General features: G+C 41.7%; 1 protein-coding gene across 1 annotated transcript in view; it reads left to right on the plus strand.

The window, feature by feature from the left end:
- Positions 1 to 3,021: 3,021 nt before the first annotated feature.
- NXPH2 (neurexophilin 2) overlaps positions 3,022 to 12,253 on the plus strand; it is a gene marked incomplete at both ends in the record, with an annotated part of 98,068 nt that continues 88,836 nt past the window's right edge. The window contains one exon of the mRNA XM_082657959.1: positions 3,022 to 3,072. Within this exon, the coding sequence (XP_082514085.1) occupies positions 3,022 to 3,072 (51 nt within the window). The remainder of the gene's footprint in view (positions 3,073 to 12,253) is intronic.

Consider the following 12,253-nt stretch of genomic DNA (forward strand, 5'->3'; position numbering starts at 1 on the left):
ACACGAAGTCCCTCCACTGGGCATTTGCTTGTGCTGTTCCTCCCACATGGAATAGCTTTCCCCATTTTCTCCCACATAGACTAACCTTGGCTATTCTCAGAAACTGAGCCAGCTCACATTTTATCTCTGCCATGAAGCAGTCATGCTGGTCTACAATGATCTGTCCTTCCTCCAACTATACTAGGCAGCACTTAAACTTGAACTCCCCTGTATTGTCTGCCTTTTGTTTGTTGCATGTTTCCTGGTTAGACTGCATGTTCGGAATGACAGTCCATGTATCTAATGCTTCTATCTTTCCCCCTTTTCTCCCTCCCTCCCTCCTTCCTTTCTTCCTTCCTTCCACTTTCCCATAGTACTTACAGCAAAATTTGGGGAATACACTAAATTAGCAGTAGTCACCTTATAAATAAACACAGTAATACCAGACGTTAGTCAAGGGGGTCCTTGGTGCTTCTCTCTGCCACAGCCTGATCAACGGGACACACGTTCTCTTGTGTCCGTTAGCTCTTAGCTTGGAATCCAACACCCTGCAGCAAGTTCCATTGTGAGAATACTTAGTATTATTAGGACACATGTCCAAGTTTAGGTTCTAAAATTTTATGCATAAATTTCCCAAAAGGGTAGAAATGGTCTAAGAAATAGGAACAAATTTAAAGAAAAGAGTGAAATATTCCAGTCATTAAATCACTTATTCATTTCAATAGTGTGTTAAGTCAGGCGCTCCTCATTTAAAGAGCTAATGATAACAGAATCGGAAACTACTAAATCAAGAAGGGACCTCACCTTCTGGTTTTAGAGACGAGTCAGCTGGGGCTCCGGCAGAAACACTGAGTCTATATGAGGTACTGCCTCTTGCAATGCCGTTTGCCTTCTTCCTCTTCTAGCAGCCCCTCTCCAAAAAGGGGTCCTCCTAATGTCTGCCAAACTCGTTTCCTATTAATCACTTCCCAAAGATTGTCTGTAAATAAAATGCAGAGACAAAGTTGGACAAGAAGATCAACCTACAGAGATCGCTCCCAATTTTTGAAATGATCTTATTTATGCTTCTAGGATAGAATAACTTTCTAGAAGTGAGCTCTAAGCCTAGGTAAAGAGAATTTTTGTGGAGGTGAAGGGTAGCTATAAGGAGGTGAGTTATATATTTAGATATGCAAATAATGATTTTGTTTGTTTTTGAGTCTGTTCCAAGGAAAAGGAAGAGTCTGAGGACAAAGTGGGTTCTCGCTGCTGCAGCCTTTGCCACGGGCCCCAGAATCCCCCAGTCAGGCTAGGTGAGGCGTTAGGAAGGATATACAACCCTCGCTTGCCTCTCTTCCTCCATACAGGAAATGGAGTTGTATTAGAGAGGTACCCCACCTGCAGCCTCAGGGACAACTTTCAAAGTCACATTGGGACCCCAGAACACTCTGGAATGACCTCCCTCCCCATCTGCACAAAATTGACACACCCGGTGAAAGGAAGGGTGGGACCTTGCCCTACCCAGGTCAGTCCTCCTGCCCTTGGTCCTGCACCATTCAAAGACTTACCAACTCCCGTTGCATTTTATTTGGGGGTAGAAGAGCAGTAAGAGCAGGAGATGGAAACGTTTTTCCCCTAAAATTCCAACCCAAATTTCACTTTTTGTTTTTTTTTTTTTTTAAATAAAAATCTATCTCAATTCCACTCTCTTGCCTCAACGTGTTTTTCATTTGCAAGAGGATGTAGGAACTAGCCTTGCCTTGAGTGTTCTTTTGAAGTAGCTGCCTAGAGACTCATCCCTGGAGAACTGATTTTACCTCTCTGGACCTTAGATTTCCCATCTGTTCAATAAAGAGGCTGATGGATGATGTCTAAATTCTCACCCGCCGTAAACGTGGGAGTACCTGAGCCCCACTGTCCCTTGACTTTTCCACTAGAGGGTCCAGCACAGAGATAGTTAAAGGTTAAGGATCTCTCCAATGGAGAGTTGTTAACATGGGGTTGAGCGATCGCGGGCAGCAGGTTTCTGGCCTCGCCCAGCCGCGGCCTCAGAAACCCTCTCCAAGATTTCCCAACTGGGAGGGAGGCTGCGGCAGGGTCTCCTCTCCTTATTCTTCTCCCCAGGCGCCCGGGCGCAGCTCTATCCTCCTCCTGGACACCGAGCAGCCGACAGCATCCTCAAACCCGAGTAAGCCTGGACCTCTACACCTAGCTCGGTTTCTCAGAGCCCTGCCGCTACCCCTCCTCAATGACCCTCTAGGTGCCCACTACTTTCCACTTCCAGACATTCTTCCAGCCGCACCAGCCTCACTTTGGAACCCCTGCGCCGGGCTCTGAGAGCCAGGGCTGCTGCGGAGCAGGGCGCTCTCCCGGGGCGTCCCGGGCTCCAGCACCCCTCACCACCACCACCACCTCCGCCCCCCGCCCCGCCTCAGGACCCTGCCGTCGCCTTCCCCTAGAACTCCCTGGGTGCTCTCCCGGCGCGCTCCTTCCTGCATCCACTCAGGGAGACCACCCGCCCCCCCACTCCCCGGTGCCACCTCCCCGGCAAAACAAGAGCTGGTCAGTGGGCAGGGCACCCGGCCCAACCGGCCCTCTGCTGAGCGGGGGCGGAGAAGGCCCCGGAGCCTCGCAGGGCTCCCGGGCGCGCTCAGCTCTTCCGGGAGCAGCCTCGCGCGGGAACCCCGCATCAAAGCGCCGGAGCCGCAGCCTCCCGCCCGCGGGCGCCCGCCGCGCTCACCCTGACCCCGGGACGCGGGAGCCCCGGGCGCTGCTGGGACCCCGCGCAGCACGCCGGAGCTCGAGCTGCCCCCCACGCTCCTTTTCCGGCCCCCTCCAAGGAGGGGCGCGCGGGGCCCCAGAAGCATCTCCCGCCCGCCCTCCCCCACCCCCTTCCCAGCCCGCCCACCCGACCCGCGCGGCGTGGCGCGGCGCTGCGCTCGGATTCCGGGAGGGAAGCGCCGCGCGGAGTCCCTGGCGTCCTCAGTCCTGCCCCGCGAAGTGGAGATGCGCGAGAGGCAGGCGAGGGCGCGCAGCTCGTGAGACGCCGCGCCAGCCGGCACCATGCGCCTGCGGCCGCTGCCCCTCGTCGTGGTCCCCGGCTTGCTGCAGCTGGTGAGTGCCCGGCCCGCCGCGCGCCCCACGCCCCACGCGCCGGGGCCGCGTTTCGGCGGGAAAACCGCTCCGGCTGCCGACTCGGAAGCAGAGTCTGGGGCTGCTTGGGCCATGGGGTCGGGGGCGCAGGCAGTGGAGGGAGTTTAGGGTTGCCTTAGAGGTTGAAGGGAAAGAATCAGGGAACGGGGATCAGAGTGGGGACCCTGAGGCGAGTGCGGTGCTTATGGAGGATTGGGACTGGAGGGCTGAGGTAAAGAAGGCAGAAAGTGGCAGGGAAGAAGGCGAGAGAGAAGGAACACGTTTATTGAGGAGCGGTCAAGGAGGGGATAAGGGTAGACGGACGCGATGAGGATGGGCTGAAAGACCTGCCTCTAGCCCAGAGTTTGGGGGGCTTGGTGGTTATTTTTCACGTGGTATTTTGCCCGGATGCCCGCAAACACTTATAAAGCACGGCATCGTCCATCCTCGCTCTCAGGGCCGGTTGGTGGCTCCTTGCTGGGGAAAAACTTAGGCAAAAGACCGATTTGGGAGGCAGATTGGATTTCTCTTCGTTTTCTATCTGGCACTGGGGACTAGGATGGGGTTTTGTTCCGGCGGGGACGCAGGATGTAACTTTCAAATCCAACTCCACACAGGAGCCCCCTCCCCGTCGTCTCTACGCATTTTGTTCCCGAAGACCTCTCCTGTCTGGTCTGGGCGGCTCAGGGGCACCGAGGAATATGAAGGGTGTTAGAAGGTGGTTGCACGGTCCGCCAGGGAGGCTCTAGGCGACCGTTCCAGTGGTGCCTCTCTCCTCGCTTTTCCCGCGTGGCGCCACCCTCTCCTCCTTCCGAAATATACCTGTATGCTGTATGGATTGCTAGTTAATTCTGTTTAAGGGAGATCCCAAGTAAGACGTTCAAGAAGACAACTTCTAAAGTACAATTATAGAAGGGGATTGCTTTGGCGCAGTCCGCCTCTGTGATGGATTTCTCTTGCTCTCTTGGCACTTGTCTTAATACGGTGCTATCAAGAGGGTTTTCTCCAGAAGCCAAGGTTTCTTTGGTCTTCATATTTAAGACTTGACCCAGTTTAATCTGGCTGTTAAAACAGGGTTAAGGAACCCAAGGATGATGATCCTTCCTTTTTTCCTTCCTTCATCCCTCCCTTCCTTCTCTCTCTCTCTCTCTCTCTCTCTCTCTCTCTCTCATTTCCCTTTAGAGGGAAAGATCAAGTAACTTATTAAAGTTTCTCTATGATACATATGATATTGTAGACGCAAAGCTACTCTGTAAGTTTGAGGATGGAAGGAGTTCTAAAATGTCTTAGTGAAGGGGAGAGAGCACGAAAGGGCCTGTCCATTCCTTTTCCACAGAGATTAGCTTCACCTGCACAGCATCAAGAAATTCTTCAGTGGCTTCAAGAAGAAAATGCAGTGATGTTCCCAAATGTCCTTAAATGAGCCAGCACATACTGCCTATATACAAGATGGCATGTTAAAATAAATTTTACATCTAAGGCATTAAGCATGCCACATATATGCCATAATACTCTTCAGTATCCCTTGCTTTTTGAAATGTTTGATCTAGATTCCAAAAAAAGGTGATTTAACAAAGCAACATTTGTATGGTGTGTGTAAGTAAAACTGTAAAAACCTGGGGAACTCAGGTACTTAGGTAGGATCTTCAGAATATCTTCATGAATCTCTTAGTTCATTCATTTAATTTTGCATTCAGTGATCATGAACTGTGTATCTGTTCCACTGTATTAGACTCTTAAAGATAAGGAGCTATATTGGGGGATCTGTTGGGAAAAGTTCTTCTATCAGTTTACTGTATTGGGAATATTAGATTTTTTTTTTTTTTTCACACCACCAGAGTCAATAGGGAATAAGAAGTACATCTTGACAAGATTATATACCCTCCTTAAGAGCTAGATTCTAATATTACAGCGTGGCTTGATTTATCAGTTTTTAAGGAAGTGTATGTCAAATTCTAATCCATTTTTGGATTGTGCTTGGGTTGTAATGTTTTTTTCCTGGAGCACTTTATCATGGTAAGTGAGGTGGGGAGCTGCAGCTGGGCGATAAGCATACATTCCTTACACTGCCATCCTTTTGGACAATAAAAAGCTGTTTACATTCTCCACAATCTTAGAGCTGTTTCCAGCCTTATAACACAAAGGGGTTAGGATGTGAAAGGAAAACAGAGTGGCTGAGCAGGGTAGATCTAAATGAAAACACCCCCCAATCCCACCATTCGCCCCAACCCAGCAGGTATCCAAAAAAAAAAAAAAAAAGTTATAATTTAGCCCTTTGGATGGCTTATAGTTTTAGTCTACCTTTTCAGCTAATATTGAACTTCTTTGCTAAATCCCAATAGCAAGTGGATAAAATGATTGAAAACTAATTTTTTCATTTTCTAGGAACCGTGTGTACATAGTACATCTGCCCTTGGGGGGAGGGAGTGGAGACGAGGTTGGGTTATCGCTGGAACTGGATTTTACTTTTCCATTCCCACTGCCATCCTAAAATGCTAAATATTTTTAAATGAGTAGTGGATTCATTGGGGGATATTGACATTTTAATTTTAAGAAAATTGCCTGATTCATATGAAAGCAGTCAGAGGGAGTTGGGCCCAAATAAGTCCCTATCATATAATACTGATACAATAACTAGATTTTTACTTGTTTGGGGGATATTTATAATTTTTAAGAAAACAGTAAGCTGAATTGATAAATATTGCAGGTAAACTATGAAGTATGTGTGTCTGTGATTTGTCCTTACCCAATTTTCCTGGCCTGTGTCTAGTGTTTTAACAGACAGGTTGCTATGCCTAATTAATAAGATTACTAGGCATTTGCAGAATTAAGTATCAATCCTGAATGTATTATTTTCTTTGAAATTCTTATTCAGCAACATATCTTTATAAAAATATTAATAGCAAATTATCTCTTGTCTGCCATCTAATGAAGAGAAAATTAGCATTTGAAGTTAATATTATAATGAGTGTTATTTTGTGACATGATACAAGGTAAAGACTTCGCCAGTTGACAGCTTCTCACAGATTTGCATGATTATTTGTAACTCATAATAAGTGTGATTTTTGCCTCTAAGTAAAATGCAGATTGTAAAAAGATTAAATTTGAATTTAAATGGATGATAAGCTTGAGTTTAAGATAAAATTTAGTGGTGATTTTAAAAATTAATTTGTTATACATTTCAACTTGTTTTTCTGTGATATAATGATGAGTTTATCAAGTAAAATATAAATTAAAAAAGCGATGCAAGTTAGCAAATTCTTAGAATCCTATAAAATCAGAATACTTGTGATGCAAAGTGTTAACAATTTTAAGTTCATCCTCATTATACAGTATCATCCCACATGAACTTATTGAGGATATTTTTAATCTTAACAAATGATTGATTTTAATATTTATTTAGTGTCATAGTCATAACATATATTTATTCCCAGTTCTGTATTTTCAAGAAGTGATAACTCATGACTGTCTTCCATTCAGAAATCACAATTTCCCTCATACAGTTTTGATCAATTAACATCAAAACAGTATTTTCCAGTGTAGGATCAATAGTCGTCTGTTGCCTAGATGACAATGCAGAGGAGAAGAAAATACCACCATATCATGGTTACGACTTAGAGTTGGCTGGGCTTTGAAATTGACTCCTCATTAAAAGCATCATTATCTTAGACATTTTTAAAAATGAGAACTAGGATTAGACAATTAAGTCCTCTATTCCAGCCACTCACCTCCCAGTATAAATTGTGTTCCCTTGGCCTATTTTAGGATTAGGTTGTGTAGTTCAGTTTTAAATGCCTTCCACATAGGAAACTGACTCCCCTTGGGAACCTATTTTATAGCTCAATAGATTTCCGAATGGAAAAGAAAAGCCTTGTTACTTTTTGTTCCATAGTTTTTTTTCTTTCTTTTTTTTTTTATAGTTTTTTTCTTAATTTTTTATTGTTTCTGATTAGTGGTCAAAATGCTAAATAAGGCAGAAGGCTTTTTTGCAAAACTTTTATTAGAGGTTTTCCATTCTCAGCTTAAAATGTGTAGCTCTTGCAAATCGAATGAATTAAGAAATGTTGATTTTTACAACACACTGCCCACCTTTTATCTATTAAAGAGCTAATCAATACATTGTGAATGATCTCGTTATTTAGTAGTAGCAATCAGAGATGAATATAAGTGTGTCACAGGTTTGTGATTTTGTAAAAGCACCAGGACTGTCTCCTACCGTTTACATATTCTGCGGTCTCTTTTACCTGAAGCTTTGCTGGGTAAGATTTGAAAAAAGAATTATAGCCACACGCTCAAATGCCTACAGTTAGGGCTGTGTCAGCATTTCTGTGAAGAATCTCATTTCTATCTTAGCCATAAGCATTATAGCCGGTTAGAAGTTGGCATTTAATATCTTGATTTGGGAGTCAATTATTTTAAAGCTGCTTTAAAAAATTGGTCCAAGTGATTTTGAGCACTCATCCATGTGAGTTTACTCTCTAGATATCCTTATAGTATGTGGAATGATGATTTAAGAAACTAATTTCTATATCATTCTTGCACAGTGGTTATAATTTAAAATGTAGCATGTTTAAATCATTTTCAATAGTCTCTTCCAAGTTAACCTATTTATTGAACCACTGTAAGATATTGTAACACTGTTTCATCACAAACAATTTTAATTGTGCCAAATTCAGATGCCTTAGTTGGTCTTTATTTACTAAAAATTGTAAGAGTCTTTATTTGCTAACAATCTGTTTGAATTTTTTATTACTTGTGATATGACCAATGGTATCGATGACAACTCTGTTCTTTATTTCAAAATCTTGCTCAATAAAAAAAGTATCTAAAGCAATTTACAATATAGATTTTCATATTATAGGAAGAATTCTAAGATTGATTGAAAACTTCCAATTTATGTTGGTTTTAGTTTATGAAGATCTAGATGAAAACCTTCAAATAAGTGTTTGGTTCATTATGCTGTAAGATCAGTATATAATAAGGAATTCTGTTTCTTTATAGAACTACCATTAAAAATGAATATTTCATTATCTAAACCCAAAAGCTATAAGAAATATTTTTCCTAGCCAGATCATTCAAGAAGTTAAAATAGTTGTCTTTAAAATTGTCATTCTTGTAAATTTTGCTTTTCTTAGATTTATGGACCCATAGTAAGAAAACTGGGAAGTTTTACAAATTTAAACTACAATGATAATAATGCTCTCTTAGATTTGCATATACCTACCTGTTTTCAAGTTTCTTTCACACAGTTTATCACATTCTGTTCTCCCAAAAAATCTACAAGAAGGACATGTTGAAAGTTTCCATTTGTGTACTGGAAAGAACAATGTATTTGGAGTCGAAAGACGAGTTCTATCTCTAAATAAATTGCATATTCAACAAATATTTACTATTTTGTCCCTGACTTTACACTGAGACTGTAGCTGACATTGAGGACATAACAGTAAAAAAAATGGAACTGCTATGAGAATATGAGTGTGTGTGTGTGTGTGTGTGTGTGTGTGTGTGTCTGTGCGCACGCGCGTGTCTGTGTGTCTTGGGCTGGTCATTTAATAACCTCAAATCCCTCATCTGTACAATGACGTCATCAGTGATAAAGAGAATGAAAAATGATTTCTAACATCTCTTTCCTTTTTTTAATGTACAGTAACAGTGTTACTGTATTTTTCTTTTATGAATTATGTACATCTTTACTGTACAATTTAAAGTATGTCTTACCTACAAACATAATTGCTTTAAATATAAGTTTTACATGGAGTTTGTGCTTTTAACCATATCACAAATGGTACATATATTTAGAAATAGATTTAAAATACTACAAGACTGCTTAATGTTATATCTTCTTATGGAAAAGGACAATTTAGTGAAACTAGGCAAAGGGAATTGACAAATACTGATTTAACACTTGTAATCAGCAAAATCAATAAAATTTAAATTAAAATGGTACAATAAGGGCTTTTCCCCCTATATACCATTTTTAAATTGTAAACCACTAACATCTACTCATTTTTTTAATTTAAATAAAAAGTAAATTGGCTCTCAGTTAAATTCTAATTATTAAGATAAGCAGCATTACAGCTTAATACTGTACTTCAACCAGAAAACTAGCATGCGACTTTTTGTACACCTCAGTAGAATCCAACCTATTTAAGTCAGGAATACTATTAACTAACTCCAAAGGTCTTGGGAGTTCTGATGTTAATGGTATGAAATTTTAAAAAGAAAACCAAGAAAGAACTGGCATGTGAGACCTATCAAAGATGGAAGAAATTGTTAATGCTTTTAACATCAGGCGACAAGTCAACTGAAACAGACTGACTAGTCCTGGGGTTCAGTCCAACTATATTCTAAACAACATGAATGTCTTTAAAAACGAAACTTGACTTTGTGATAGTGCTGGTTTGGGCCAAATAAAAGGATTCTCAGGTCATAAAAACACTTAAGTAAATCTCTTTATTCAAGATTATGCAAAATGGTGATTTTCAAGCATTGACATATATATTGACAGTTTTAAAATCTCATCAGTTTTACCTTAAGTTATATGGCTTGTATATTTATTCACTCAAAACTGTAACTTAGGAAATAGTTGAGATTACTTGAAGGGAGAGACCACATATGTAATTTATATGGCTGTTAAAAGTCCATGATCTGCATGATATTTTGAATGGATAATGTATACATAAGAGAATAGGGACTCAAAAGAACCATTTAACACTTTGTAGCAATGATAACAATCATTTTTATTAATACAGTTTTTGCATTTGGATAACCCAAACAGAAGACCCAAAACATAAGAAATGTGGCTGCAGAAATGAAAAGGGAGGTGAAGTTTTCAAAAGTGTGTTTTCCACAGTCATGAATTCACCTGCTGCTTCCATGTTGATGACTCCCAAATTTGTACCTCAATTCCTACCCTACTGCTCAGCCTCCAAGGCCATCTCTCCATAGCTCACTTTCTTTGCCTTGGATGTTTTACTGCCAACTCACACTCAACATGTCCACAGCCACACACAGCTTTCCTGAACAAGTAACCTTCCAACATTCATGGATTCAGATCTTGAAGTCACTACCTTGTCCCCCTTTTTAATGTCTGGTATCTTTGTGTTGGGACAAGCGACTTAGTATAAAGCATCACATGGTTTATAAGATAATTTCATGTGTGTGATCTCAGGGTTCATCTTCACATCAGCTCTGGAAGGTAAACAGAACAATAGTTATTGCATCCATTTTTAAAAATGAAGACACAAAGGCGTGGAAGGTTTCCAAGACAGACTGTATACAGACCACACAAAAGGCGCAACTTGAATTGTCCGCCCAGTCCATCCCCAAGGTCACGGTAGCATCTGTTTGTAGCAGAAGGCTGTGAGATCCATCATAGACCCCCAGAGTGAAGGGCTTGAGGGACGTTTCCAGGAAATGTTCTGTTCTGCTCAGCAGCCATGCCGAGGCAGAAACCTCGACTCATTCTAGGAAGGTTTTAAACAAATTTGCCATGAAGTCAACAAGTTTAACAGAGTAAACAGATTTTTAGAGCCTGGCTGTTATTCGGGAGTCCCATTTAGAATTTAGCCTCAGAGTTTAGTTTCCAGGTGCTCCAGCTTTTACAGCTTTAGGGCTACGTGGACGGCCTAGTGATGTGGTTCCAGTTAGGATCAGCAGAGGGTTGGAGAGTTCCTCTAATTCCTCAAGATCTCAACCTGTCCCGCTTCAGATGGAAAAGATGAACAAGAAGAGAGAGAAGGGCTTCAACTGCTATGAAGGGCTACTTAATCTTGTTTTTTTTAATGGACAGGTGGGAATATGAGAAGGAGCCAGTGGGGTGGGGGGAGGCATCTAGTAGGTGCTGACACCTACTAGACTCGCAGGACTTTTGAGCTTCCGTAGAAGATTTTAGTCTACCAGTAGCATTCTGGCTCTTGCCCTCTCTCCCTTTCTTACTTTTTATGAAAATATGTATTTGATTACAGAGGTGGTATAACATAGTGAATGTTATTGGCTTTCCACCCAGATCCCTTTGGATCTCTTCTTACCATTTCTGTGCGCCCTCTCCTTTTTTGGTTTCTGTTCTAACACTGGGCACCTATAACTCTCCTTCAGAGGATTTCCCTGGGGGTGTTGGATGCCCCCTCGCCAGAGAGCACTCAGAGCCAGACTGCAGTTCCCTTCCTTCTGGGACAGCTCTTGACAAATGACTGACAGGTGCCAGAGTGTGAAAGGCCCAGCTCCCTTGCTCAGAGGTTTAAGGAATACATTGGAGTGTCCCTGTGAGAGCAGGTCAAAGCTCCGCTCAAGGGGACTTTGCTTGGGATCGCACACGTCCATGGCTTCCTCTTGTTCACTGACCCGCTGCCCCACTTCCCCACCAGACTCCCCTGGACACGCTTCACGATAAATCACTTGCACTCAAACACTTGTCTTGCTGTCTGTTTCTGGGGAACCCAACCTAAGGTGTCTGTTTAAATTTTTTTTTAACATGCAGAAATTTTTAAAGCAGCTATTCGTACCTCTGCCTGCTTTGTGCTATCTTATACTAAGAGATAATCGCTATTAGTAGTTTAATGTGTCTCTTTCCAGAAATTACGGATATGTATGCTTTCATCATAATTATATCAACACAACATAACATCACGTAACATGTATTTTTAATGCAATAATATACTGTGGCCATTTTTATACCATGTACAACTTATATTTTTGAGAATTCTTAGTATTTCATGGCACTGATATGCCATAAGGTATTTAATCAGTCTCTTATTAATGAAAATTTTGGTTGTCTTGAATTTTTTCAGTTCATTTGTGAGTATATTTATAAAATGAATTCCTAGGGGGGTGGTGGTGGGATGAATTGGGCGATTGGGATTGACATGTATACACTGATGTGTATAAAGTGGATGACTAATAAGAAAATAAATAAATAAACATTTAAAAAATAGAAAAAAATAATAAAAAATAAACAAAATGAATTCCTAGAATTGAAAATACTTGGCCAAGGCTGGGAATGTACAATATGAATTTTGATAAATATAAATTTTCCCCTTAATAACCATACAAAAATACAGTACCACTCACAGTGGATATGCATCCTACATCCCTATCTGGGTAGTGGCTTTTTTGTTTACTTTTTCAATCTGTTAGAGGAAAACACCTCATTGTTTTTAAAATC

The sequence above is a fragment of the Grampus griseus genome, assembly GCF_964374135.1.
Source record: "Grampus griseus genome assembly, chromosome: 7".
Lineage (NCBI taxonomy): Eukaryota > Metazoa > Chordata > Mammalia > Artiodactyla > Delphinidae > Grampus > Grampus griseus.